General features: G+C 37.8%; 8 protein-coding genes across 8 annotated transcripts; 3 read left to right on the forward strand and 5 right to left on the reverse strand.

Annotated features, from left to right (window-relative positions):
* Positions 1–1,907: 1,907 nt before the first annotated feature.
* BRETT_002132 (uncharacterized protein) lies at positions 1,908–3,583 on the reverse strand (the record flags this gene model as incomplete). The annotated part of the gene is made up of 2 exons (XM_041280670.1): positions 1,908–3,130; positions 3,169–3,583. The coding sequence occupies 2 exons, from the start codon at positions 3,581–3,583 to the stop codon at positions 1,908–1,910; spliced, it is 1,638 nt and encodes a 545-aa protein (XP_041138461.1).
* Positions 3,584–5,941: 2,358 nt separating this feature from the next.
* Positions 5,942–7,702, reverse strand: BRETT_002133 (uncharacterized protein; the record flags this gene model as incomplete). The annotated part of the gene is made up of 1 exon (XM_041280671.1): positions 5,942–7,702. One exon carries the CDS (start codon positions 7,700–7,702, stop codon positions 5,942–5,944), a length of 1,761 nt encoding a protein of 586 aa, XP_041138462.1.
* A 1,360-nt stretch (positions 7,703–9,062) lies between these two features.
* BRETT_002134 (uncharacterized protein) lies at positions 9,063–10,550 on the forward strand (the record flags this gene model as incomplete). Its single annotated transcript, XM_041280672.1, has 1 exon — positions 9,063–10,550. The coding sequence occupies one exon, from the start codon at positions 9,063–9,065 to the stop codon at positions 10,548–10,550; it is 1,488 nt and encodes a 495-aa protein (XP_041138463.1).
* Positions 10,551–10,861: 311 nt separating this feature from the next.
* Positions 10,862–11,386, reverse strand: YAH1 (mitochondrial matrix iron-sulfur protein; the record flags this gene model as incomplete). The annotated part of the gene is made up of 1 exon (XM_041280673.1): positions 10,862–11,386. The coding sequence occupies one exon, from the start codon at positions 11,384–11,386 to the stop codon at positions 10,862–10,864; it is 525 nt and encodes a 174-aa protein (XP_041138464.1).
* Positions 11,387–12,794: 1,408 nt separating this feature from the next.
* On the forward strand, positions 12,795–13,433 carry BRETT_002136 (uncharacterized protein; the record flags this gene model as incomplete). Its single annotated transcript, XM_041280674.1, has 1 exon — positions 12,795–13,433. One exon carries the CDS (start codon positions 12,795–12,797, stop codon positions 13,431–13,433), a length of 639 nt encoding a protein of 212 aa, XP_041138465.1.
* Positions 13,434–13,711: 278 nt separating this feature from the next.
* On the reverse strand, positions 13,712–16,873 carry BRETT_002137 (uncharacterized protein; the record flags this gene model as incomplete). The annotated part of the gene is made up of 1 exon (XM_041280675.1): positions 13,712–16,873. One exon carries the CDS (start codon positions 16,871–16,873, stop codon positions 13,712–13,714), a length of 3,162 nt encoding a protein of 1,053 aa, XP_041138466.1.
* Positions 16,874–17,529: 656 nt separating this feature from the next.
* On the reverse strand, positions 17,530–21,021 carry BRETT_002138 (uncharacterized protein; the record flags this gene model as incomplete). The annotated part of the gene is made up of 1 exon (XM_041280676.1): positions 17,530–21,021. The coding sequence occupies one exon, from the start codon at positions 21,019–21,021 to the stop codon at positions 17,530–17,532; it is 3,492 nt and encodes a 1,163-aa protein (XP_041138467.1).
* A 1,137-nt stretch (positions 21,022–22,158) lies between these two features.
* BRETT_002139 (uncharacterized protein) lies at positions 22,159–24,468 on the forward strand (the record flags this gene model as incomplete). The annotated part of the gene is made up of 1 exon (XM_041280677.1): positions 22,159–24,468. One exon carries the CDS (start codon positions 22,159–22,161, stop codon positions 24,466–24,468), a length of 2,310 nt encoding a protein of 769 aa, XP_041138468.1.
* Between the last annotated feature and the right edge of the window lie 82 nt (positions 24,469–24,550).

Consider the following 24,550-nt stretch of genomic DNA (forward strand, 5'->3'; position numbering starts at 1 on the left):
TATCGCAAAAATACGGAGGTCTTTTCTACTCTATAAATCGTCCTAAACCGGAACGGAACATTCGTCAAAATAAGTGTACTATCATTGAGCGAACAGGTACAAGATTGAAAGCGAATCATACGGAACAAACACAAAATTAATACAGAATGAGATATGTACTAGCCATAAGTCAGAGTATATATATATCTTCTGTTATGCATTAATTCTTCGCTGATTTGCTTGCATCAAAAACTTTTCGGGATTATTGTCAGCTCTTATAGTTCCGGCTATAGAAAGGATCAAACAAATTTGTATCAATTTGTATCCTATTAATTCCGAGCAGCGATTGCTCTGCGAACCGGAACAAAATATTCTCGATCATCCCCGGAACTGAAATTTTCAGAAATAACGGTTCTAGAACGAGAAACACGTCGACGATCAGTTTCAAGGATGTCGGATCCGCAAAATTGAACTATCCGGGGGCTTCCTGTAGGTGGAAAATTTTAAAATAAATTAGAGAGGTGTGAATTATGGGGAAAATTGCAACTCTTTTTGGCATTAATTACTATTTTGCACCAGCGCACTGCCTGTATTGGGAAATGCAGTTTTAAAGCGAAGCAACCAGACGCGAAAAAATATATATTATAATTAGATGCATAAAAATAAAAGTAATGTGAGAAAGCCGATTTCCCAATTCAGAATTAATCACAACCGTAACAGATTTCGAAGAAATGAAATACTAGGGGATCCCTTCGATTATCTCTAAGATTTTCCGTCAACCCAAGTGCACATGCTTCTAAATATAAAAGTGCTAAATCGTCTATAGGAGGCTTCTCTGTTGGATCTTAAATAGTGTGTGGTATGATATACGCATTATGCCATCTCTGATGGTTTCACCTATATTAATTCACAATGTAAGGATGCATGGACTGTCGTTGCACAAATAAAATGGAAAACTTCATTATCTAAGCTGGGGATAAACAAATTGTAGTCTGATAGTACAAGCACGATCACATTCTACAAAGCTGTATGGGTATTAAAATTCCACACCAACCATGTGCAATTCAATGATGAAACACGTTCAATTGGTGGGAAGTCAGTTTGTGATCGTATTGACAAAGAAAAAAAGCTGACTTTACATTTGCTTCAAAGCTAACGTTGTTTCGTAAAATGAATAAGAGTAAATGGTGTCAGCCGTTTATTGAAAAAAGGACGCGTGCATACATCAATAAGAAACTATGACTATATATTGAGGTAATTATGATAAGAGGATGAAAATTGAATTAATCTGAGAAAATCTAAGTTGCTCTTCCCTGCATGACATTATTAAAAATGAACAATACAAAAAAATGGACGAAATGTAATTGCTTTGACGATCGAGAGAGTAAGGAGCAATTGGTGGAGCGAATAAGGAAAAAAATAGAGGTAAATAAAGCTCGAAAATATTTGAGCTTAAAATTCCTTGTTCTTAGCACTTTTTTCTTCGCACCAAACACTGATGACAGTGTGTGTGGTGTGACACAATAACCGATGCTCGTAAAAATTATACATCCTTAGGATAATCTTATCACCATCAAATTCTCTTTGCATACATGCGTCGTCATGTGCATTTATTAATATGATTCGGTGAACACCCCAATAAAGATCGAAATATTTGAATTAAGAACTGCCATTAATCTATTATAATGAATGGATAGACCTGCATCATATAAAAAAATGAGTCAACACTGTAGTAAAATGAAGCGAGCATCTTTGCCAGAGCACGGAACTTCGTATTAGTGAAAGTGCGCTTCCTAATTCATATTACTTTTATTAAAGTTATTTACAATCAAAAGAAGCCTACCCCGAATTGTTTTCTTAAAAGTAATTATTTCCAAAAAATCACACCCGAACAACGTATTATTCAACCCAAAATAATACAAACTAAATTAAGCGGAAGTAATCTTACTCGAATGAGAGAGGTCCGTAGTCTTACCTAAACATTGTAGTAAGTGCTGCCTGAAACGCTTGGCTCTGTCATGAGTAGAGCCACACTTAGGACACTTATACTTGCCAGTATGTATATTCATATGCCGATTCAAATTTTCCTTCGATGTGTATGTCTTAAAGCACACGTTACACCTGAACACGAACCTTTTTCCACTGTGCTTGGTCAAGAAATGCTTTTTTAACCGACTATGCCTTGTATATATCCGGCCACAGAATACACATCTGTATTGTGCTTTTCCGGAGGCCATAGAATACTGTACGCTTGAAACATCCAATGATGGTGAATCTACGTTCACAATACCAGCAGATGGCAAAGACCGGTCAGCAGACAAGGTATATATATTATCCCCAGCATCTTTGATATTCGTGGAATAAACTTGTGTTATAGGTTTGTTGGCGATTTCCGGTACAGTGCAAGCTCGCAATGTGTATGATGTTCGTGGTGATAACCCATACTGAAACTCAACTTGTTTTTGTAAGTTATTCCATGGAACAGACTCGGAATTTTTCGAAGAAGTGTTTTCAAACTGTTCATTCGTCTCATATAGATTGGTATCATGTATTATCAAATCACTCTCTTGCTCAGGTTGCATATTCTCTGGTAGTAAAGGAACCCCATAGGGCACAGAATTGGGGATGTCAATAGAGGAGGAACCATCTTCATCAGGTGAAGCAAATACATAGTTTGCTGGGCTTGTGTGTAAACCTCTGATGCGAACAACTTGATCTAGACTCATAATTTTGGAAGGTTGAAATCTGGTAGTGGAATACGGATTCAGTATATCAGGCGAACCTTGTGCTTGCATCTGTAAATTTGGTTGGTTCTGATCTGATCCAACAATATTAGTATTTTGCTTCTCTGCTTGATACTTTCCAGACCCAAATGAAGCATATTTTGTACCAAATGACTGGATAGGCATGCAAGGTTTTGCTGATTGAGTATTAGTTGTGCAGGATTTTGGTGATGATTCAATGAACTGAGAAGATGAGGTTGGTATCGAAGTGTCTAGACTGGTATATGAAGTCACCTTATGCAATTCTGGTTCAGCGCAACAACAAACTGTTAAATTACTTTGATTTCCATTTACTGACGTGTTCGTGTCAGAATAACAGTAACCTGAACATCCATCAGTAAAAACTGATTGTGTTTTAGTGGAATCTTCTATATCCGATATTGGTTCATCAGATTAGTAATATAACTTGGAAACGAAGTCACCGTATTTTCCGAAATTGGAGGTCCTCGTTGGGATATATCAGTTTTCCCATCATCAAAAAATCTGAAAGTGGACTGTGAACCGGAGACATTGTTAATGTCTTCGACGCTCTTACCATATGATTTGTCAGATGTTGAAATTTCAGATTGGACACCCATAAATGCGTTTCGGCTATTGGAAGTAGGTTCAAGATTTTTGCTTTGCTGCTCATAGCCTTGGGTTGTTCTGCTTTGCCCACTTAAATATTCCCCATTATTCTGCTCCATATCATTACATTTGAATGTCATAAAAGAAGGATAGATGCTTTCTTGGGTTTCATTTGTAGATTCACCTTCATAATATAGTTGAGCCTTGTTCGAAAATTCCTGGAAACATCTTTCTGTACCAGCTTTTTCAACCATTTTTAAAGTAGGATTGAGCATTTTTTTAACATTCTGTCTGGAAAACAAATTTGATTCCAGATGGTATAAATTGTTATTAAGGACAGCGATCAGTTGAATATATAAAAGATAGTGATGGACTAAGGATTAAAGACAACTTTGGAAAGAAAATGAGAAGAATAAAACTTGCTACTGAAAAAAAAAAGGGAAAAGGGAAAACATTAATAATTTAAAGGGAACACAGGGAACGGACAAAAATGGACATGAATGGAAATATAATGAATGAATTACGGAAATGGCTAACGAGTCCAACACGTCAAACGGTGTTAGTGAGTATATTTAGCAGTAGATTATCTGAAAGCGGAAGGAAATTGAGATCTATCATGTGCCATCTGCGTTCTATCACTATTAATTAGATTTTTTTTTTTTTTAACCGAGAGCGCAATATTGAATAATTTGATGAGATAATATGCGAGCTATATAATTTCAATGGCAAGAAAAGTCCGATCAAAGGAGACTCTGTCTCGGCGTTTGGAGAGTGAGAGGCTGAAGCATATGTTTTTAACCAACAAGGAAATTATTCTGAATGGGAGAATATAACACACAACCAATCAGTGCTTCTTTACATGAAAACAGGATGAACTACTATTACAAATTACTACACAAGATGGCAATCTAGACTCCAATTACAGTAACATGAAATAAACAGCCAACCAATTAACTAGTTTGGAAGTTACATCGCACATTATGACGTTGGAATACTTCTGTCTTTTTTTTTTTTTTTTTTTTTAATTTTCCTGCGGAAACTTTATTTGTAGCCAAGAACAGTATTCCAATTTTACGATTAGCAATGGGAAGGAATTATTTTTTATGATCTTCATGCAATTACACATAAAAATGCTTTTCATAGCTGGCAATAAAATAGTACACAAGCTTATTCTATTGAATATGCAAGTTTTCAAGAGGCTACGCATGCAAACTTCGAAAGAGCAGCAAATACACAAAATAAAAAAAATCGTGTGAAGATAAGTTATAATGCAAAAAGCACTTATTGCATGTATTGTAATAACTCCACTTAATGCATGTTATAATTTAGGATATTTATTGTTCTTCTGGTGAACAGAAGTAGCTAAAATACTATAGCATTTTGTCAAAAAAAGGAATATTGAAAACTCAATTTGAATTTTAGTTCTTGGGGATCTCTAAACTTGAAGATATAAACTGATGGTGTACATTAGTCAATCCCATGGAACAACAAGCCTAACAATTAAGTATATGGTTTAGTCTTGAAATGGCAATTTGTCTGTCTGTAACAGTAGATTATTATGACCAGCCGAAAGTTCTTACGAATTCTTTGCATTTGAAAAAATTGATTGAGAGGCGATTTATACCAGAACTCATAATGCAAATTCGTTTATAATACGATGCAAGCTTTAAAAATTATGGGTCAATTTAACGCATCGTTCATTCTTAGTATGCAGCGTAAGACGAAAGACAATAGGCTAAAGTCACAATTTTGTTTGTATTGTTGTACTGCCAAATTCGGTGGGAAAAGAGCGAAAAATAAAAAAGTTAGCGCAATTGTGAGTTTTTGTTTATTCATCCCGAAAACAATGAAACTTGAAAAAAGTTAATGCAGTTATGGATAAATTCTTTCATGCCATCCAGATTAAATGTTTGTGTGTTGCTATTGACGAAAAAAGGGTTATATTTACGTCTATAGGTTCCGGCGGGATTTAACAATCCGTAAATTGTCGAATACATGCACAACATACTACTGCCCAGATTGATTATTTATTGTTGATATTATGAATGCAATATTTTTTTTTCCAAAATGATCAACGATCATCTCTTACAAACCTATTATTTTTGAACATTCACTGATGATTACTTGGAATATCATGAAGGAAACATCGTGTTTCAAACGGAACATCCGGGAGTTCCATTTTTTTATTATAATAATCCAGGCTACAGGAAAGAGAGCTTGTCCCATTATGATACCTGCATCTGCTTTATTCCGGCAGTAAGTTCGACATAAACAGTCATTTGGCTTGCTATGACTTGTGTGTTGGGAAGATATGCCGGCGTTCTATTTTTTAACCAAGGGAGGCGTGATCGGCAATGAGCGTACAGGTAAATGTTGCAGATCCTTCAATTGCATTAATCGATGACGGATATCCGTTCTTGGCTTACCTTAGAGTGGAAAACAATATCAGAAACCCATTTGGGCATTTGCCGGCTACATTTTACAGAAAAGCAATGCCATTTCTCATAATATTGATAAATTAACACTCTATTAGCGTGATTAGATAGCTTACTAGCATAAAAAAGCACCAAAATATTAAGAAACCAGAATAGCTCAGCAAGTTGGCCCTAAGCTCACCCGCTTAGAACGTACTTTTCAAGCTTGTGACGATCATTTTCACTTAACTTCCAACTGCCACCCTTTTGTGGATTCTTCTTAACATACGCTCTATACATCTGAACGGCTTCATGTTCAATTTTGTTAAGATCTAGCTTTGCACGAGGATGCCTCTTGCTTTCCGAAAGCAGAGCCCAAAGGGGTATACAGGTACTACCAGAGTTCTCTATATCAGAGTAACCTGTCGGACATCTGCATCTGCAGCCAGTGCCAACTCTGGAGTTTGCAACTGGAGCATCATACTTACGCCAGTACCGCTCTTCCTTTTGGGTATATCCATGCGTGTAGTTTTTAGATTCTCGATACGACCTTTGGAAAGGTGAATTTAGCGGACAGTGCTCCAACGTAGAGTGTCTGTAACCAATATCACGAAAATAGTGCATCTCAGATTGGCTTAAAAAGAGACCTGTCGCCAATGAATGAATTGGAGCATCACCCCATCTCTCCATGTAAAACCCCCCTGATTTCTCTAGGAAGTCGAAATACTTCTTATACTCTGGTGACAGAAATAGATCAGTCCTGCTTATCTCAAAGTTCGACCAAAAGTGACAAAGAGAGTATTCCATGTTATTAAACATATCTATCTTAGATCTATCTGTGCTGGCTGAATTACCGGCACTCACCAGTGACTGGAAGCCATATTCACTAAGATCATCCCCAGACGAGTCTGTCGACCAATCGACGGCATCCAGTATAGGAACACGTTGTTGAAGGCGGTTCCAGAACTGTTTCATGTCTTTTATATCCTTATAATCTTTTTCGTTGGTACCCTTGACCCGGCCAAACGATTTCGCAAACAAAGACCATGAATCAGTAAATTCCATCTCATTTTCTCTGGCAAAAGACAGTGTGTATCTGAAAAGATTTGGAACAGTGTTAATAAGCTCCTTGATCATGATCGTAAAGCCATACTTTTTATTGTGAAGCTTCATTTCTCTAAAAGGATCGTATGTGATATCACAGTAGAAGTCAACGTCTGGCTCGACACGCCAATACCAATCGTATTTCTGGACTAGTTCGTGTTCAAAAAAGTACCCAGAGTAAAATCTACACATGCGATGATATGCTGGCATACTACCATACATAATACCTCGATCACCCTGTTCCTCAACAGCTTCTGCAAATGTAACAGGATCATCTTTTTCAAACGGCATATGCCATTTATGTTCGGGTATTATTCCAAACTCTGTTTTTCCGCTAGCAATTTTACCCACCTCCACTTTGAATTCCTCCGTAAATTCTTCGTCATTTAAGAACACCCAAGGATAATTAAACCATTGATTAAAGTGCCTCTCTAATGACTTCATGGAAGAAAGTACGCCGTCTAATTCTGAGTTTCTTGCTAAAACAACCATAGCAGCCTTTTCTCGCGGCTTACCGATTTCATCTTTGATATCTCTGCATCCAGATTCAAATACGCTGTCAACCGATGATGCTATAGCCCGCTCTCTCATGGGAACCATATGTAACATCTGTGGACTATACTTATCATCTAGTGATAACAGGTCCAACGAAGTGATAGCCTTCAGTTTTGCTTCTCTTTCCAGCCATACTATTAATATAAATATCGTGGCTGCAAGAAAACTTATACATGTCGCTATCTTAACTATTGACCGTCTTCGAATCTTTCGGCAGTTATTGATTGCATGCCGCAAGGTAGAGCTTGTGACATATAGAATTTCACGCTTAGACATACGAGAAGAATGCGGTAATCTCATTTGTTCAAACGAGATGTGTTGGACGACGATATAAAAGTGTTCGACGAATGCTCTTTGATTAAATATTGTGTTCCAAAGATGCGTCTTTTATGTTCAGATGATGAAATGATGAAGAATATGACATACGCGTTGCTAAAGGAATGAATACGAACCGTATATAACTTATGGGCTCCTGGTAATCTATAAACGCTGCCAATATCGTCTTTTTTCACCACTCTGATGCCAAGTCTCTTGCTAACCCGTTTTAAAATATGTAATGAATTAACGGAGCTATATCAACACACAAGTCAAACCAATAGTTAGAGCCGACACTCTTCGTATACTGTTAAAGCGGAGATTTAACCTTCTTGAATTTGCAAATACTGATGTAAGAAAAGCTTGTTTCTCCCCGAAATTAAAAATATATTCAATGAATCTATTCTTTTCAAATACTAAAGATATAAAACTTTGAATTTGTGACTTCAGATCGTTAGAATTCTGTAAAATTAGTAAAATTGGAGATAAAAACTGAACGTCGTAAAAATTGAAAATTTAGTTTTTGTTTACAGCTCTAATGATAAGCAGCGAGTGGGTTATCAGATATCCTGAATTAATGTGCTTAACTACGTACCAACTGAGAAAATTTTTTTTAATTATTAATTTTTTTTTTCATGCTAGTTAATGCACTCAGAATCACTTGTGTCGATATATATATTTTCCAGATAGAACAAGGTCTTCCTTTTGTGACATTGATTTAAACTTTTGCAACATCTTGGTGGCAACTATTAAAGTTATTTTGTTTTTAGTTAACAGATAGACTTACCATTTTAAGGTATTAATGAACAAATATGGTTATTCAAAAAATAAAACTTTTTTTGTTTGCGATTCTTTATATTATTATTTACAACAACCAAGTGACACCCATAATTCTGGTATTATCAACGTATAAACTCGGGGTTTAAGTCAAAAATATGTAATTCGTTATCTTAATTTGATAAGAAAATACGTAGTCAACGAAGCCATCGGACATTAACTACCTCCATCTACTCCTGGAAGCCAATCCTGCCTATTGAATTTCAAAAAAACAATTCACCCGTGCACCACACGTCGGCGAGAAATCATACAGAAGATTCAATATATCAATATGGGTCACATTGAACTTATTATAAATTTGACATTCACCACATAATTCATCAAGGGATACATTCTTTAATAAAAAGACAAACAAATCATACAGTAGTCATTTCTGATATATATATGTTGTTGATAATTTATATATATCCCTACAGATAATTCGGACAACAAATACAGTGTGAATATTTCCCAAATTTAGACCACCAATTGAAATGTTCCAAACATATCAAGTTGACTGTTTTAGGATATGAAGATTCCACAAGAAGTAACTTGCAAGAATGTTATTAACGTGCCTCAAAAGATAAAGAAAATTCAACCAATACCGAGAACTGCTCGGCCAATATTGGCTACCTACGACTTACCTATGAAGAACATTTGGTATGAAAAACAGAAAGCAATATCTTCGTACATGAAGAATAAAGAACTTGGAGAATTTAGCATTTCATATAATCAAGGTCCATATGGTTCTTTGAATTCATCATTTTATAATATCACTAAAACGTCATTGGACAGATACTTCCGGCCAGGAAAATCAAGACTAAAAGATATCAGTTTACTAATCCAATCACAACAGAGCAAGTTATCGAATTTCAAGGAATTACCACGAGACCAGGCACACTACAAGAACTACACTAGGATTTCACATAATTTATTATGGGGCCATATAATGTTTCGACGAGTCCACAACAAGAAAAAATATATCAATACTATGTTAGTGTCAATAAAGGCTACCTTAAAGGAAAAAATAAAGAGTGCTGACAGATGTCATATTGCACCGAATCAAGGAGCATTTGTACACTCGAAATTATTGTCATATTTTAAATCTTTTAAAGAATTTCTAGGACTGGATACTGTGATGACTGATGTTAGTCAAATTGAAGCATTGAAAATTTCACAGCGTTTAATAAAAGATCAGCTGTTAACTAATACAACTGAAATAAAGCATGGGAGAATGGACAGTGAATTCTCTGTTGAAGATTTTTATTTAAAGCTACAGGATAATTTTGGCACTAATGTAATTTCAGAGATTCAAAAATTGATGACTTTGAACAAATCTGGCCGTGAACAGATTAAGAAAGCATTAATGGAAACATTGACCAGTAATGCGATTCTCACATCAGACGAAATTACTATACTCATGTTATGCTGGTTGCAAGATGGGGTAGATCTACCATATATATTGAGTCAATTAGGAAATTATAATGGACAATTAGATCTTAACGCCTCTCATTATAACATTCTTTTACGTAAAGAAAGCGGTAATATGCTTGACTGTCTAGAGCAGATGTGGAAGTTACACATAAAACCAGACAGAATAACAATGTCCACTTTAATAGAAACCGCTGGAAAGACCAACGATATAGAACTTCTTTTAAAGGTCACATATATCATGCTTCACATCATCCAAGTAGATATTGACTTGGCCATGGTGGAGAGAATAACAAAGGCGTATATGCAATGTGGTCAGAAAATGATTCCTTTACTATTTTTAAAAAGTGCAATAAATTCATACAGGACTAAGCCAACATCCGAAAGAGATAACAAACCCGACATAGATATTGATGATGTACTGGCTGTGGATGCTCTTTTAACAGATTGGGAATATGAAGGTGCCTGCAGGCCACTCTTGAATCATGTGATCAAGCCTACTGAAGGGATGTTGATGGGTATACTGAATTTATTTAAAGGAACCGAACACAATAATATTATTAGACTGCTTGCGAGTGATGACTGAAAAATATAATACAGTGAAATATACAATAGCACATTAATAGAACTTTTAAAATATATAATACAAGAAAATGCTAGACACAAGCGGACAAAGTGAGTACGCAAAGAAGACGGAGATTTTCAAAAGGATAAAAAAACAGCCTCACTTTTTGACGCTTGACTGTTGCTCTGTAAAAACGTAACGACATACAGGCAGTAAGAAGTATTAAATGAAAAGAAGCATGAAAAGAAGCTATATTAATTATCCCTCGCAAGCTGCCTTTGGAAATGAGTAATCACATATCAATAATGCACATATACAAATGATAGACAGTTTCATTCCTTTTTGAAGTCTTTCATCTGCATGTTCCTTGTCATAGCAGGAAGAGCAACTCTTATTCCATCCAACTTTTTAGTCATTCGAACCTGACAGCCTAGTCTCGAAGTTTCAGTTAAACCAAAAGCAAGATCTAACATATCATTTTCATCATCATCAGGTTCTGGAATTTCGTCATAAAAGTCCGGATCCACTATCACATGACAGGTAGAGCAGGCACAAGAACCACCACAAGCGCCCTCCATGTCCAAGCCGTTGGCCTGTGCAATGTCCAGAATACTATCTCCCTCAGCAACCTCAAATGTCTTCTGTGTTCCATCTTTAAGGATGAATGTTATGTGAAGTTCCTCTCCCTTCTTCGGTGGTTTCAAGTGGCCATGCTGTGCAAATGATGTAGTCTGGAAACTTCTGGAAAATTTACTCACTGGATATACTGGTTTCAACTGTTGCCACCGCGTAGTTCTGGAAAGAGAGCGAAGGGCAGGGTAATATGCTCGGAAACTTCTTGTTAACGATCTAAACATGTTGGCAGTGAAGATGTATTTATATATATATAAGATCAAGATGTGTACTCTTATCCGGCAGATTCGAAGTGTTCTCTGCAATCCAGATGTGTTTGGAAAAGAAGAAAAAAATGATATCCTTTGAACTAAAATTGTGCAGTAAGAAATGAAGCGGAGATCAATCAACTCTATAAGCTGGGTATATATCTATCAAAAAAACAATTTAATTTGGTAGTGTCCTATTCCTGAATATATACAGAATGACCTTGTTTGTTAGTATCCAAAATCAATTAACCGTCAGGTACTCACGCCAAGCTTTATTATTAATGATACTTATTTGAAGACGAATATTAAATTCCGACCCCGGTTCTTATATACGATCAATGACTGAAAATTAAGAAATTTTTTTTTTGTTTGTTCAGTTGTTTGTTTTCCGCCGAGAGAAAATTTTCAGAGGCGGGGAAAGAATCCCAAAGTGGTAAAAAGGACGCTAATCTATATTTATGAAGGAGAAAAATTGAATTTCTGGAAAATCCTACTTGGCGATCTAAGAATATCCAAGATAAGAAAAATGGTTTAGGAAAATGTTCTATCACATAAAGAAAAAGGCGCACATATTACAAATCTTTATTGATCCGGGAAACATATACCTTGACGTTGTTTCACCTACAATCTGTATGATTTGTCTTCGTTTATTACCGGCATCGGATATAAAATAAAGAGCATATATGTGATTGAATTTAAAAATTTGCAATTCATTCATGAAAGAGATTCATACCACTGTGCTTTGGCACATCCCACAATAAAGGCAAAAAGATGTATGGATCAAAATATGCTTTCTCGGAAGTAACTGTCCGAACCAAAAAAATAAGGACCGATAATTTCTGCGAAATAATAAGAGTTCATCAAAAGTATAGTATTATGTAAGGTAAAGCAAATAAGATTAAGTACCTTTATCAATGAAATACTGCTCTCGCCTTTTATGCTTGGAAAAATGAACTTGATTGACTTATTGGGGACATATGAAGCGACCATTCTATTGGTATATATTGTACAATGAACATCTTGTGTTGGGTGAACGATACAAACAAGTTAATTATATCTAGTGTGCAAATGATATCCATGTGTTAGAATTATCTATGGAGTATGTTGCGGTTGGGTTATAATACAGCACTGCGTAGAACTCCTTCAAAATAATACTGGTATTATAACTTACATCCGTACACCTGAATATCATAATACTTTTCCTTTGTATTTGAAGGAACCGCAGAAGACAGAATAATCAGAAGCTCCGGAATAAATGAATTCACGTTTGCAAGGTAAACGCTATAACAACAAAAATAAGTAGGAAGCTTATATGAGTTGATATTTATTTTATTCAAAATTTTTTCCATTACAACTGACACAAGCAGACTATATATTATCCATTATGTCAGACTTATTTGAAAACTATGAATCAGACTTTAAAGTGGCGTATGCAGACGCCCAGGAGAAGGAGAACCAGATATACGGACTTACAGACCAGGATAGAAGAGTCGAGTTGATGAGAGATGTGGAAAAGTCTATTGATGACTGTTATGAGTTGATTGATTCTATGAATTTGGAGGTTCAGCAACTTTCAACTCATGAAAGAGCTCAATTTAATGCCAGAACGAGGACATACAAGCAGGATACAGACAGGCTCAAGGCAGACCTAAAATCGATGATGGATGACAAAGATCGTGACCAACTATTCGATGGACCAGGTGAGAACCAGACACAGAGGCAGACACTCTTGAAAACCAACGAGTCAATCGATAGATCAACAAGAAGGTTGAACGATGCTACAAGAACAGCTGCTGAGACAGAGAGGGTGGGATCATCCATAATGGACACTCTACGAGCTCAAAGAGATCAGATTACAAATGCAAGAGATACATTAGGTGAGGCTGATAACTATGTAGACCGGTCACTAAGAACTTTGAAGACTATGACTAGACGTCTTGCCACCAACAAGATCATAACCTACGGAATAATAGCAGTTCTCATCATGCTTATTATGTTGGTGATATACAGCAAGTTTTCATGAAAGTCTCTATTGCAACAAGGGTTTTCATCGACAGTTTGACTCCAGGCTACTTCTCTCTTCACTACAGGCTTTGCTGTTTTTCTTTTACTTGACTTTACTTTATTTTATCTCATTTCACTTGAGAGTTTATTTTATTTGCATTTTCCACGATTTGTTTTATACTTCTGCTCGCTAATTAAAAAGATAAAGGATGCGCCAATCAATTAATATTACATTCTTGGGCATCGCTGTCTCTCATTGTTGTGTAATTCACCTAATTTCATTCAAGCTATGCATGCTCATATATGTGTCTCGTACTCATCGCTGCTAATATTGACTTTATCGGGTGAAATCTGGAAATGCGCCATAGCTTCCTGGACCTGCTTAAGGAATGCATCATGTCTTCTTTGATCTAACTCTTGAGATGTAGCAGAGGATGTACTCTTGACTGAATTCCGTCTACTAACACCAGGAGGAATATGCTGCTTGGCTTCCTCCTCACCCATTTCCAGTTTCTGGGCGGTCAAATCGAATAGTAATCTTCCAGATTTTCTTCTGTTGCAAAGTGGATAAGGAGACGTTGCAGGCTCATACTTATGTATTTCATCCTCACTGCAGCAAGACTTTCTTCCAACTGGGGTCTTCGGGGCTCTACAGATGACACCAACATCCTGAATCATTCTTGCAACCAAAGCTGTCCATCCACATTGCCACTTTGCTCCCAGACCACGTCCTGTATCTCCATCAAAGTACTCATAGAAGTTTAAGAGATCTTTAAAGTGCTCGTCTTTATTCAACATGTCGATGGAGGCATTGTGATGCCTAGCAAATTTGTCACTATCGTCTGCCTTGCTTGGCTTTCCATTGTATGCTCTGTATCCATCTGCATCGGGAACAAACAAATGAATCAGCCTTTGCTGAATTTCTTCCGCAGCTTGACCCAAATTAAGCTGCTCTCCACTTCCTGTTGGAACCTCAACCTTCAATGTCGAGCCATAAAACAAATAAAATCTAAGCAATGACTCGATCAGAAGAAAGTTTATTGGAAACCATATTGGCCCTCTCCAGTTGGAATTTCCTCCGAACATACCAGAGTCAGACTCCCCGGGAAGATATTCTATGGAAAACGTTTCATTGTTGATTGTCATAGAAACCGGATGATCCTCATGATATTTGGATAACGATCTTATGCCATAGGGGGAAAGAAACTCATTTTCATCAAATAACTTTTTTAAGATGCTTACCAATCGACTACCGTTAACCAAAGAAAGTAAGTATCTATCGCCGCTTCCCTTCACCTCCATGAGGGAAATATGCCGTTTCAACAAGTACTTCTTATTTCGTGCTAGCCATGTCAACCGTCTCTTAAATTGAGGAAACCTTTCCAGAATATCCGGCTCCAAAGTTGTGGTTGCAAATAACGGTATCAATCCAACTAACGACCGAACTTTCATCGGACTGGTATGATTGTTGCCCCAGTGAATTCTGTCGTAGAAAAATTCATCTGTCTCATCCCACAATGACTCAGTTGTGGGCTTCCCATCTTTATCGTGTCCTGACTTATTAAGGAATGTCATTGCATCTGCTATGAGTAAGTAATGCTCAAAGAAGCGAGATGCCATATCCTCATACACAGGATTATCTCTGGCCAACTCCAATGCAATATTCATCATCGTTAAAGAATACCACGCAATCCAGCCGGAGGCATCAGACTGAAATAGCTCAACATTTGCTGGCGGCTCTGACCTGTTAAAAAGACTAATGTTGTCAAGACCAAGAAATCCTCCATCAAAAATGCCGTTACCGTCAGCATCCTTTTGGTTCACCCACCAAGTGAAATTGATCAGAAACTTCTGAAACACTTTTTCAAGAAACACTCTATCAGCATGACCTGTCATCTTTTTCTCGATCTTGTAAACTCGATAAGCAGCCCATGCTTGAACAGGAGGATTCGTATCCGAGAAATTCCATTCATATGCAGGAATCTGACCTTTAGAAGACATATACCAGTCTTTCGTCAATAAATCAAGTTGCTTCTTTGCAAACTCTGGGTCAATCATTGCAATGGGAATTGTATGAAAGGCAGTATCCCAGGAGCAAAAGAAGGGATACTCAAAGTTGTCTGGCATGGAGAGAATATCCCTAGTATGAAGATTCTTCCATTCACTATTTCTTCCATTAGCTCTTCCAATTACGGGTGCAATCGGAGAATTAGGATCACCTTCATACCAATAGCTATGTATGAAATGATAAAACTGCTTGGACCACATTAAACCACTGAATGCCTGTCTCTGAACATTTCTAAGGTTTGAAGGGAGAGGAAGAGGTGTAATATCCCAATAGAATTCATCAGCCTCCTCCCGTCTGTGCTCAATATTCTCGTCAATAAAGTCTTCATTCAGCTCAGGAGTTCCTTCCTCAATCTTACTGGTAAGTTTGTACCTCACGGTGACATAGTCACCAGGTGCGACACCTCCCTTATCGACAAAACTATACAATGCACAGGCCTTAGTACCCAAATTCTCTGGATTAACTGCATTTCTGTTGCCATTGACTATATATTCATGGAAACCATCCTTGCAGTACTTGGTCTTATTCTTCACATTATAAAGCTTTTCAAAGTTGGTGTCGTTATCACAGAACAGGAATTGCGGTAGAACATCTTCCGAATCATCAGAAACTCCTGGTGAAGGAGCAAAAACTATTTCCCTGTCCCCAAGAATCCAGTGACTTGATTTCATTGAGAAGTCAGAATGCTTTTGCAAGAAAGGCTTTGGCTTATCTTTCATCTCTTCTAAGTTCCAGGCCCAGACATTTCTGAAGAAAACCTGTGGAATAATGTGCAACGGTGCAGGTGAACTTGATCTGTTGTAAGCAGTTATTCTGAAGTTGATTTCATCCTCATCTTCAGCACTTTTAGCCATTTCAAAAAACACATCAAAGTAATTACCGTTGTCAAAGGCATTGGTATCGGTAATTTCGAACTCCGGATCCTTTCTTGTTCTTTTCTCGTTCTCCCTTCTGATTTCATCATACGGAAATTTGCCAATCGGATACTTGTACAAAAACTTGGCATATGAGTGAGTTGGTGTGTTATCAAGATAATAATAAAGCTCTTTCACATCCTCCCCATGATTGCCACTCTGAGGTGAAGCACCCCCTGACAAACCAAATAAAGTATCTTTAAGAAACGGATCTTTTCCATTCCACAATGCCATTGTAATGCATTCATTCTGATGATCATCACAAACACCGGCTATTCCCTGCTCGGTCCACCGGAAAGCTCGACTTCTTGACATATCAAAATCAAACTGCCAACTATCACCAGATTCAGTATAATCCTCTCTTGGAACTCCCCAGCAACGCTCAGAGACATAAGTTCCCCATTTCTTCCAATTCTTCTTACCCTGTTTTGTTTGATCGAGTCGCCTTTTTTCTGCTCCAATGAAGCTTTGAGTCATACTTTAATATCCAGAATTTTCGAATGTACTTCTGCCAATTGAAATACTTATCTTGCAAGGGATAGGTAAAAGAAAAGGTGTTGCAATCCAAAACAGTTAAGAAATGGAAAAATGACTTAGTTTATATATAATTCGACGGTCCATGCCAATCGCCGTAAGCCAATTAATTTGCAGTCCTGACAATCGATAAAAGTAAATCGCAATCCTAAGCTTTTTAATCTAAGAAATCTGTTGCGTTCCATCTTTGTCCTATCACGATAATAGTTTTTCGCTGTTTTTCAACCATTCCTATTGTTCGAAGCAACCATCATATATGTCAGCTTTAGTGCAGCGACCGAAAGCCGCGCCTGAGGAAGGGTGATAATTTATTGTTTAGCACTAAACGGTAAGCATAATAGCAGGCCCCCCAAAAAAGCACAGAAGAATTTATTGTCGGGGAACGATGCAGACCCAATATTACTGATGCATCCGGTAAATAATATAATCATCTGTACACCATATGGTCTACTTAGAGCCAGGAACAGGTCATGCATAATAAGACTATCCAAGTAATTGCTTCCAAAACTACTCTTGACAGAAGGCCCAAACAAATAAAATAATGCTTAAGGTATTTCATTTTACCCGTTTTATTCAGAATGCTTAGAAAATGTATATATCTAGAAAAATTCACGCAGCATCTCATCGTCACTTAAATTCGTCTTTATCACATGGTACGTCATCATTAACAACCTCGGAAATTTTTTAGCAAAGTAGAAATAGAAGCCATCCGGAAGAGGCCCCATCTTCAAGGCAAGGCTTTCAGGCATATCTCTGAAATGATGGTGCTTGTTCCTCATAGCTCTGAGTAAATCCAGTAACCTGTCACTACTGTATTTTCTATACTTGCCGAGATTGTTCATGAACTCATCATCAAACATACGGAACCAGCCTTTTTCGCCAATTACCTCCGTAGAAACTGATTCCAACTTCTTTAATAAATCAGAAGGTGGATCGCGCCTCTCCACTTCAAATCTGTCCGAAACTTTAAGAAGAAAGTTCAACTTCTTGTCCACAGTCCAAAAAAATGGGTGCTGCATAATTTCTGCCGTATCTGGCCGTTTTGTAGGATCCCTATCAATCATTTGACTAATTAAATCTTTGGCCTCATACTCGAAAACTGTATCGTCCAGAAGAGAAAGATCAAAAGCACCTCGTATGATATTACCTTCTCGGGTAAATTTGTCTCCAAACGGATGTCCACCTTTAGTGAGATAATGGTAAAACACACAACCAGTTGAGAAAATGTCAACGGCTCTTGTCAATCGGTGGTCATGGGACAACAACTTTTTACCGAGGGATCCTTTATCAAGATCTTCCAATAATAATTCTGGTGCTCTCCATCCAAAAGTTCCCGATCCCTGAGCAGTTGTCGCCCTAAATGAGGATTGGTCACCTTCAAGTTTTTTGCAGAGTCCAAAATCGGAAATTAAGAATCTTGCATTGCAATGCTGTACATCCTTACTTGTCAGCTGTGGTTCGGTAACCAATATATTCTGGGGCTTTATGTCTCTGTGAACAATTTTAAGGGAATGGAGATGATTCAACCCATTAGCAATTTGCCATAGAACTCTCACAGGATCCATATCATCTAGTATTGCAGAACACTCATCTGTTTTCTTTTCGATGACATCTTCCAAAGAAGCAGTACACAACTCCAAGGCAATATACAAAAATCGGTCTGACTGCTGTGAGCAATAATACCTTATAACGTTGGAGTGGTCATCACTCTCTTGTAAGAGCTTGATTTCATGCGATGCAATCTTGTAGAAATCAATCAACATCCGCTTAACTGCAACAGGCCGGTCTTCAAACGATCCTTTGAAAACAACAGTACCGTGCGATCCATAACCTAAAACCTCATTGGTGACAGTTAAACTTGGCGTGAGCTGTGTTAATTTCGGATTACTCTCAGATTCTTCAATCCTGTCTTTAATAACGGGCATTGTTATACCTGCACGATCATCTGCATTTACAGAACTTGTAACAACAGTTGAAGCATTGGCATTTTTCTTATTTTTCTTTCCTCCTCTTGCACCCCTCTTTCTTCTCTTGATCTTTTGGTTCGGCTGTACACCTTCTTTATCAAAATCATTCGAGATTGTTGATGGCTTTTTGGATTTCTGGTCTGGCACTTCCGAAACTTTTTCGGCTTTGTTACTTTGAACATCGGCTTTCGAGTCATCTTTCGTTTCAGAATCGACCTGCGATTTCTTATGAGATGACGTCTTGCCTTTATCTATCATATTAGCATTTAAGGCCGTTTCAAGATCTGTTCTCGCTCCAAGTCCTAAATTAGTGAGAATTCTATTTGCTGACTGGAACACTCCAAACTTTGCCAAAACAAAGACAACAACTACACACATGCATGTCACAACCGCATTCTCAAATGCTTTGTACACAAAGAACTTCCAGAGAGACAAATGCCCATTTCCAGGAGGAAGGCCTGCAATAAAGTCAGGTGGTGGTGGTCCATCAATTGCCAATCTCTCCTGTGCAGCTATTCTATCCTGGTAATATCGCATGGAACTAGGCCTTTTGTAAAAAGTGTCATCGTTCTGATGCTGATATTTTGTGCTTGGATGTCTATTTGGAGAAAGTAGCTTGCCCGTAGGCATAACGGATGGTAATTTGAGAGGATCGTATATCTCTATATGCTGATTATTCTGAGATTCCGCAGGCTTGAGTGAGTTATCATGCACACCGGCTATTGCTATACCCAGCAGCTCACTATTAGAAAGAATGGAAGGAACTCTCCATCGTTCATTGGAAACATACTTAGCAAGAGGTGCCGATCTCACCAAGGATGGATAATGATCTTCGCTCATGGCAAACCAAGAACCTTCTTTAGTTCTTTCGATATATGTTGAATCTGATTCATCACCACTGTGCTCATGATCGTTATTTTTTCCGGCCTCATCACTTGAATTATCTGAATCATCTATAGAGCCATCTCTATTCAACGGATGTGGCAAAACCATAAACTTAGGGTCCAAAGGAGAGTCTTGATCATAGTACACATCAAACACATTAACAGTGATGTACGGCAGACTAGCCATCCATTTGACTGTATTTGTAGTTGAGTCGAGCGCTAAAAGCGAACTATCATGAAATGGCTGTATATAAAGGCTGTCTTGAGATTCAATGTTTTGACTAGCAAGTTTATGATGCAAATTGTTAGGACCCCACGTTGTGTATGTAATGTTCCAGGAAGTTTCGTTTCTCGAATGAATACTAAGTTCATAAACAGTTTTACCAAGAAGTATTGCCTCCTCATCAGCTTGATCTTTCCGAGAATCGGTTGTATTTGATTCAGTGGAAAATTGATTGCAATTACTACTCACACAATCAGAACCAAATGCATCCATAAGTTCACCTGTCTTGGCATTCACCTTCACAATTGAAGATTTGCGCACTCCAGTATATACAAAGTTGTCTCCAAGCGAGAATGGGGACTTCAGAACAAGATTTCTAATAGATGCAGGCAATTTCTGGAGGCCATCCTCCGGAGTGAAATAATATATTGTGCCCTCACCATATGGTTCTATAATCCATGTTGTACCTGACGCATCTGAATCTGCATTTGAAGACATCTTGTTTGAAGTGCCAGACATTTCTTTAGCGGTAAAAGTTCGAGATCCCGCTGGACTTGCCACTGTTGATGCATCTTGAGGGGAAGTTGGAGAGATATCCGAAGATGTGGTGAGAACAGATATTTTCCTTTCGATATTATTTGGAATTGTTGAGACTAGAGGGCCATCCCCTACTATTGACCACACGAGTTCGCCTGTCTGTCGATTCAAGGCATGTATATTGCCTTCAATATCGGACGCTAATAAAAGATTTGTCACCTTAATATCACTCAATGACTTCGGCAAAATATCCGAATATCCTCTTTTCTCTTCTTCAATCTCGGGATCCCTTTTCTGCGGCACACTCCAACCATCTGAATGGGATGGGCCATATATCTTTTGCTTCGGACTCCAAGACCAGGAGGCACAACAACACGATGCTAATGATAAAATCACAATTAAGACACACAATATCCTGCAACTCCAATTATGACCATATTTGTGATTTTTTCCAAAATTGGGTCGTAAGATACTAAACATTATTGTGTGAAAAACCGTGATAGTTTCCACTTTATGATTCAAGTCCAGTTTTTCACAGTTGAATGTGCTTTCTGACAAACTTCGAACGACGATTTAAAATGAATATGGGAATAACGTACACCTTTGTTTTTGATTTGTGCCTTCGTGTGTATGTTTAATTATGCTTTATGGTTTGTTTGAGGAAAGAAAGAGGAATATAAAGCAATATATGAAAAGGTTAGTGTCGAGAAATGTCAAAGGGGTTAAAGGGGTGAAAGAATTAGTTTCCAATCTAGCAAATGACAAAAAAAAATGATAATACAAATAAAATAAAGTAAGGAAAAAAAACGGCGCTAGAGGCTTGGCCGTAGCGAAAAAAAAAAAAAAAAAAAAAAAAAAAAGGTGGCTCAGTGATGCATGCTAAGCATGGCATTCCATACAGGCGGAAAGATACACCACCAAGCCAACAAATATTCCTAGATATCTGGGATGGCCAGAAGATAATGTAACGGAAATAAGTGTTGAAGGCTTTTACATGAATTATAATAGAAAGCAAGGTACCTTATTTAGTAACTTTTGGATCAAAGCCATGTATTTTTTATATTCATAAGAGATGAGCTCGTTTTTACCATTTCTAGAATTTCCCAATAGCAATCCTTTTCCTTACCCAAACTGAATGTTATTTCAGGATTATTCCTATTGATACTGGAGATAATACATTTATAATTTTTTTGCCGAGGTTTTGACTTACCCAGTAATTATCGCTCGAATATATTTATTACTTGATTATCCTTTCATAAGCTTTGTAACCAAGCAATAGTAATAATTTATCTGTCGAACATGCATCATTAAACGAAAGATGAAGAATGATAGATGGGCCTGGCCGATCGTCTGCCAATTTATTTATCGGGGTTCACACTGTGTAATTTTTTATCCTATTAAATTCATTTTTTTTTATCAGTGTATACTATTCGCGGGCTACTCAATGGGTTCAATTACCTTGCATACTATGTATGCGTTCTTCTATCATACATGCTTTGAAGTTGATTGATTCTCTATTTATACGTATTCGCAAAACAGAAGCTATTTACTGTTCATTAATTAGGGCTTTTGTCACAATTAAGTGTTGTCAGTTGTGTTTATTTCTCTCTGGACACAATGAGCTCTGTCAACGATGACATAGAAAAATCAGCAACAGGTGAGCAGCAGGTAAGCACAACCGCTAAATCTGTAAATGCATCCACTCTTTCAACTGAGTTTATATATTGGCTTGTGCGAGTTATTGTGGAAACATTTTTTAGAGAAATATCTGTCAGAGGGTCCTTTCATGTTCCCAAAACTGGTCCAACTTTAGTTGTGATTGCTCCTCATGCAAACCAGTTTTTGGATGCTGCAATATCGATGCATGCCATTTATTTGGCATCTGGGCGGATTACTCACTTTATTGAAGCTGCCGTATCATTACGGCGTAGAGTTATTGGAGTTTTAAGTCGAATGGCAGGCTCAATTCCGGTGGAAAGAGCTCAGGATTTGCTCACTCCTCGAGAAGGTTTGATCAAGTACAAAAATTATCCGGACGATGAGCTTACCATTATTGGTCAGGGTACGCATTTTACAAAGGACTGTGGAGTTAAATCTTTGATCGGCCTTCCACACAGTGCTGGTAATGTGAAAGTTGGTGAGGTGTTAAGTGATACCGAATTAAAACTTTCTTCACCCATGAGAAAGGAAGCAGGTATTCGTGCTTTACAGCAGTACACACCATATAAATGTGCTCCTCGGATTGATAACCACAAGCTGTTTGACACCGTGTTTGATTGCCTTCACGAAGGAAATTTGATTGCAATTGCTAGTGAAGGTGGTTCGCATGATAGAACGGAACTACTTCCGTTAAAGCCAGGTGTCGCAATTATGGCATTGGGTGCTGTTGCCAAGTATCCAGGGATGGAGGTGAAGATTGTTCCTTGTGGAATGAATTATTTTCATGCTCACAAGTTTAGGTCACGTGCAGTTCTTGATTTTGGAATCCCAATAGTGATAGACAATGAGTGGGCGGAAAAGTACAAAGAAGATTCTAGAAAAACCGTGTCTGACCTCATGGATATTATCACCTCTGCTATGAAGGCCGTGACTGTTCAATCTCCTGATTATGAAACTCTTCAGGTGATCCAGGCAGCAAGAAGATTGTATTCGTATGGAGGGCATTCGAGTAATCTTCCTTTGCCTGTTGTGGTTGAGTTGAATCGGAATTTGCTTATTGGATATAGTAAGTACAAGGATGATCCAAAAATTCGTCATTTGACCCAATCTGTCATACAATACAACCAAAAACTAAAGTACTACGGTCTCAGAGATCATCAGATTGCCTCTGCATCCGAAGATTACCTACATAACGGAATCTTGCTCATCAAGCGTTTGCTCATACTCGCTTATTACGGGATTTTGTGCCTTCCGGGCACTGTGCTCTTTTCTCCAGTTTTTTATGCTTGTGCAAAGATATCAGCGAAGAAGCAAAGAGAGGCTTTAGCGAGGTCTGCCGTGAAGATCAAGGCAAATGATGTGCTAGGTTCGTGGAAAGTGCTTATTGCAATGGTTGTGTCCCCGATACTTTACGCTCTGTATTCTATTTTGGGCACATACCTTTTGAACAAGTATGACTTGGGAGTTAAGCTCACAGGTACATGGTTTGATTCATTTGCTGAATTTGTTACCTGCTGGATAGTTTTAGTTTGTACAACGTACTCGGCCTTCAGAATGGGGGAGGTTGGAGTGGATGTCGCGAAGTCCATCTGGCCATTAATTCTCTCACTTTTCCCAAAGACTACAGAGCTTCGTAAACTAAAAGAAGAGAGGGCAAAGTTGTCAATGGAGATAACTGAGGTTATAAATGAATTGGGTCCAAAGGTTTTCCCTCAATTTAACAAGGAGACACTTAAGGAACTTAGTGATGAAGTGATAGAGGAGAACAAAACTATTAACAAGAGAGATCGTCATTATCATCATCACCACCACCACCACCATCGCAGACGTCATCTTCTAAATCGTCTTAAACTTGAAAAGATATCTACGTCTGGTATACAGGCACAAGAAGAGAACGTGCCTCAACAGAAGGAAGTTCCATCTTCTGGAGAAAGCTTTGCCTCTTCTGAATCTACTCTTGCCAGGGAAAGAACTTCTAGTGTTTCCAGTTCGGTTTATTCTGGATTCAGTGAGTTTGAAAATGACGAAGATACCAGAGGCAAGATGCCTAATTTGTCGCATGTTTCAATTTTCCCTGATACGCTTCAGATGAGTGATAGATCATCAGTGTATTCCGAATCGAGTGCAGATATTGAAAGCATTGATTCTCACGGCGGTGAATATACCACAGGAGCAGGTGAGAGTGCCGCTGATCTCACTAATAGAGTGAGAAAGGCGGTGATTGAAAGAAATAAGGAAACTGCCGATTCTGATAGAGAAGAAGACTAGAAAACATTCTTGTCGAGTTTTTAAAATAGTTCTAGTATCATATATCATGTTCTTATATTATGCGCACATATGTAGGGCTTAG

The sequence above is a fragment of the Brettanomyces bruxellensis genome, chromosome 9 (assembly GCF_011074885.1).
Source record: "Brettanomyces bruxellensis chromosome 9, complete sequence".
Taxonomy (NCBI): domain Eukaryota; kingdom Fungi; phylum Ascomycota; class Pichiomycetes; order Pichiales; family Pichiaceae; genus Brettanomyces; species Brettanomyces bruxellensis.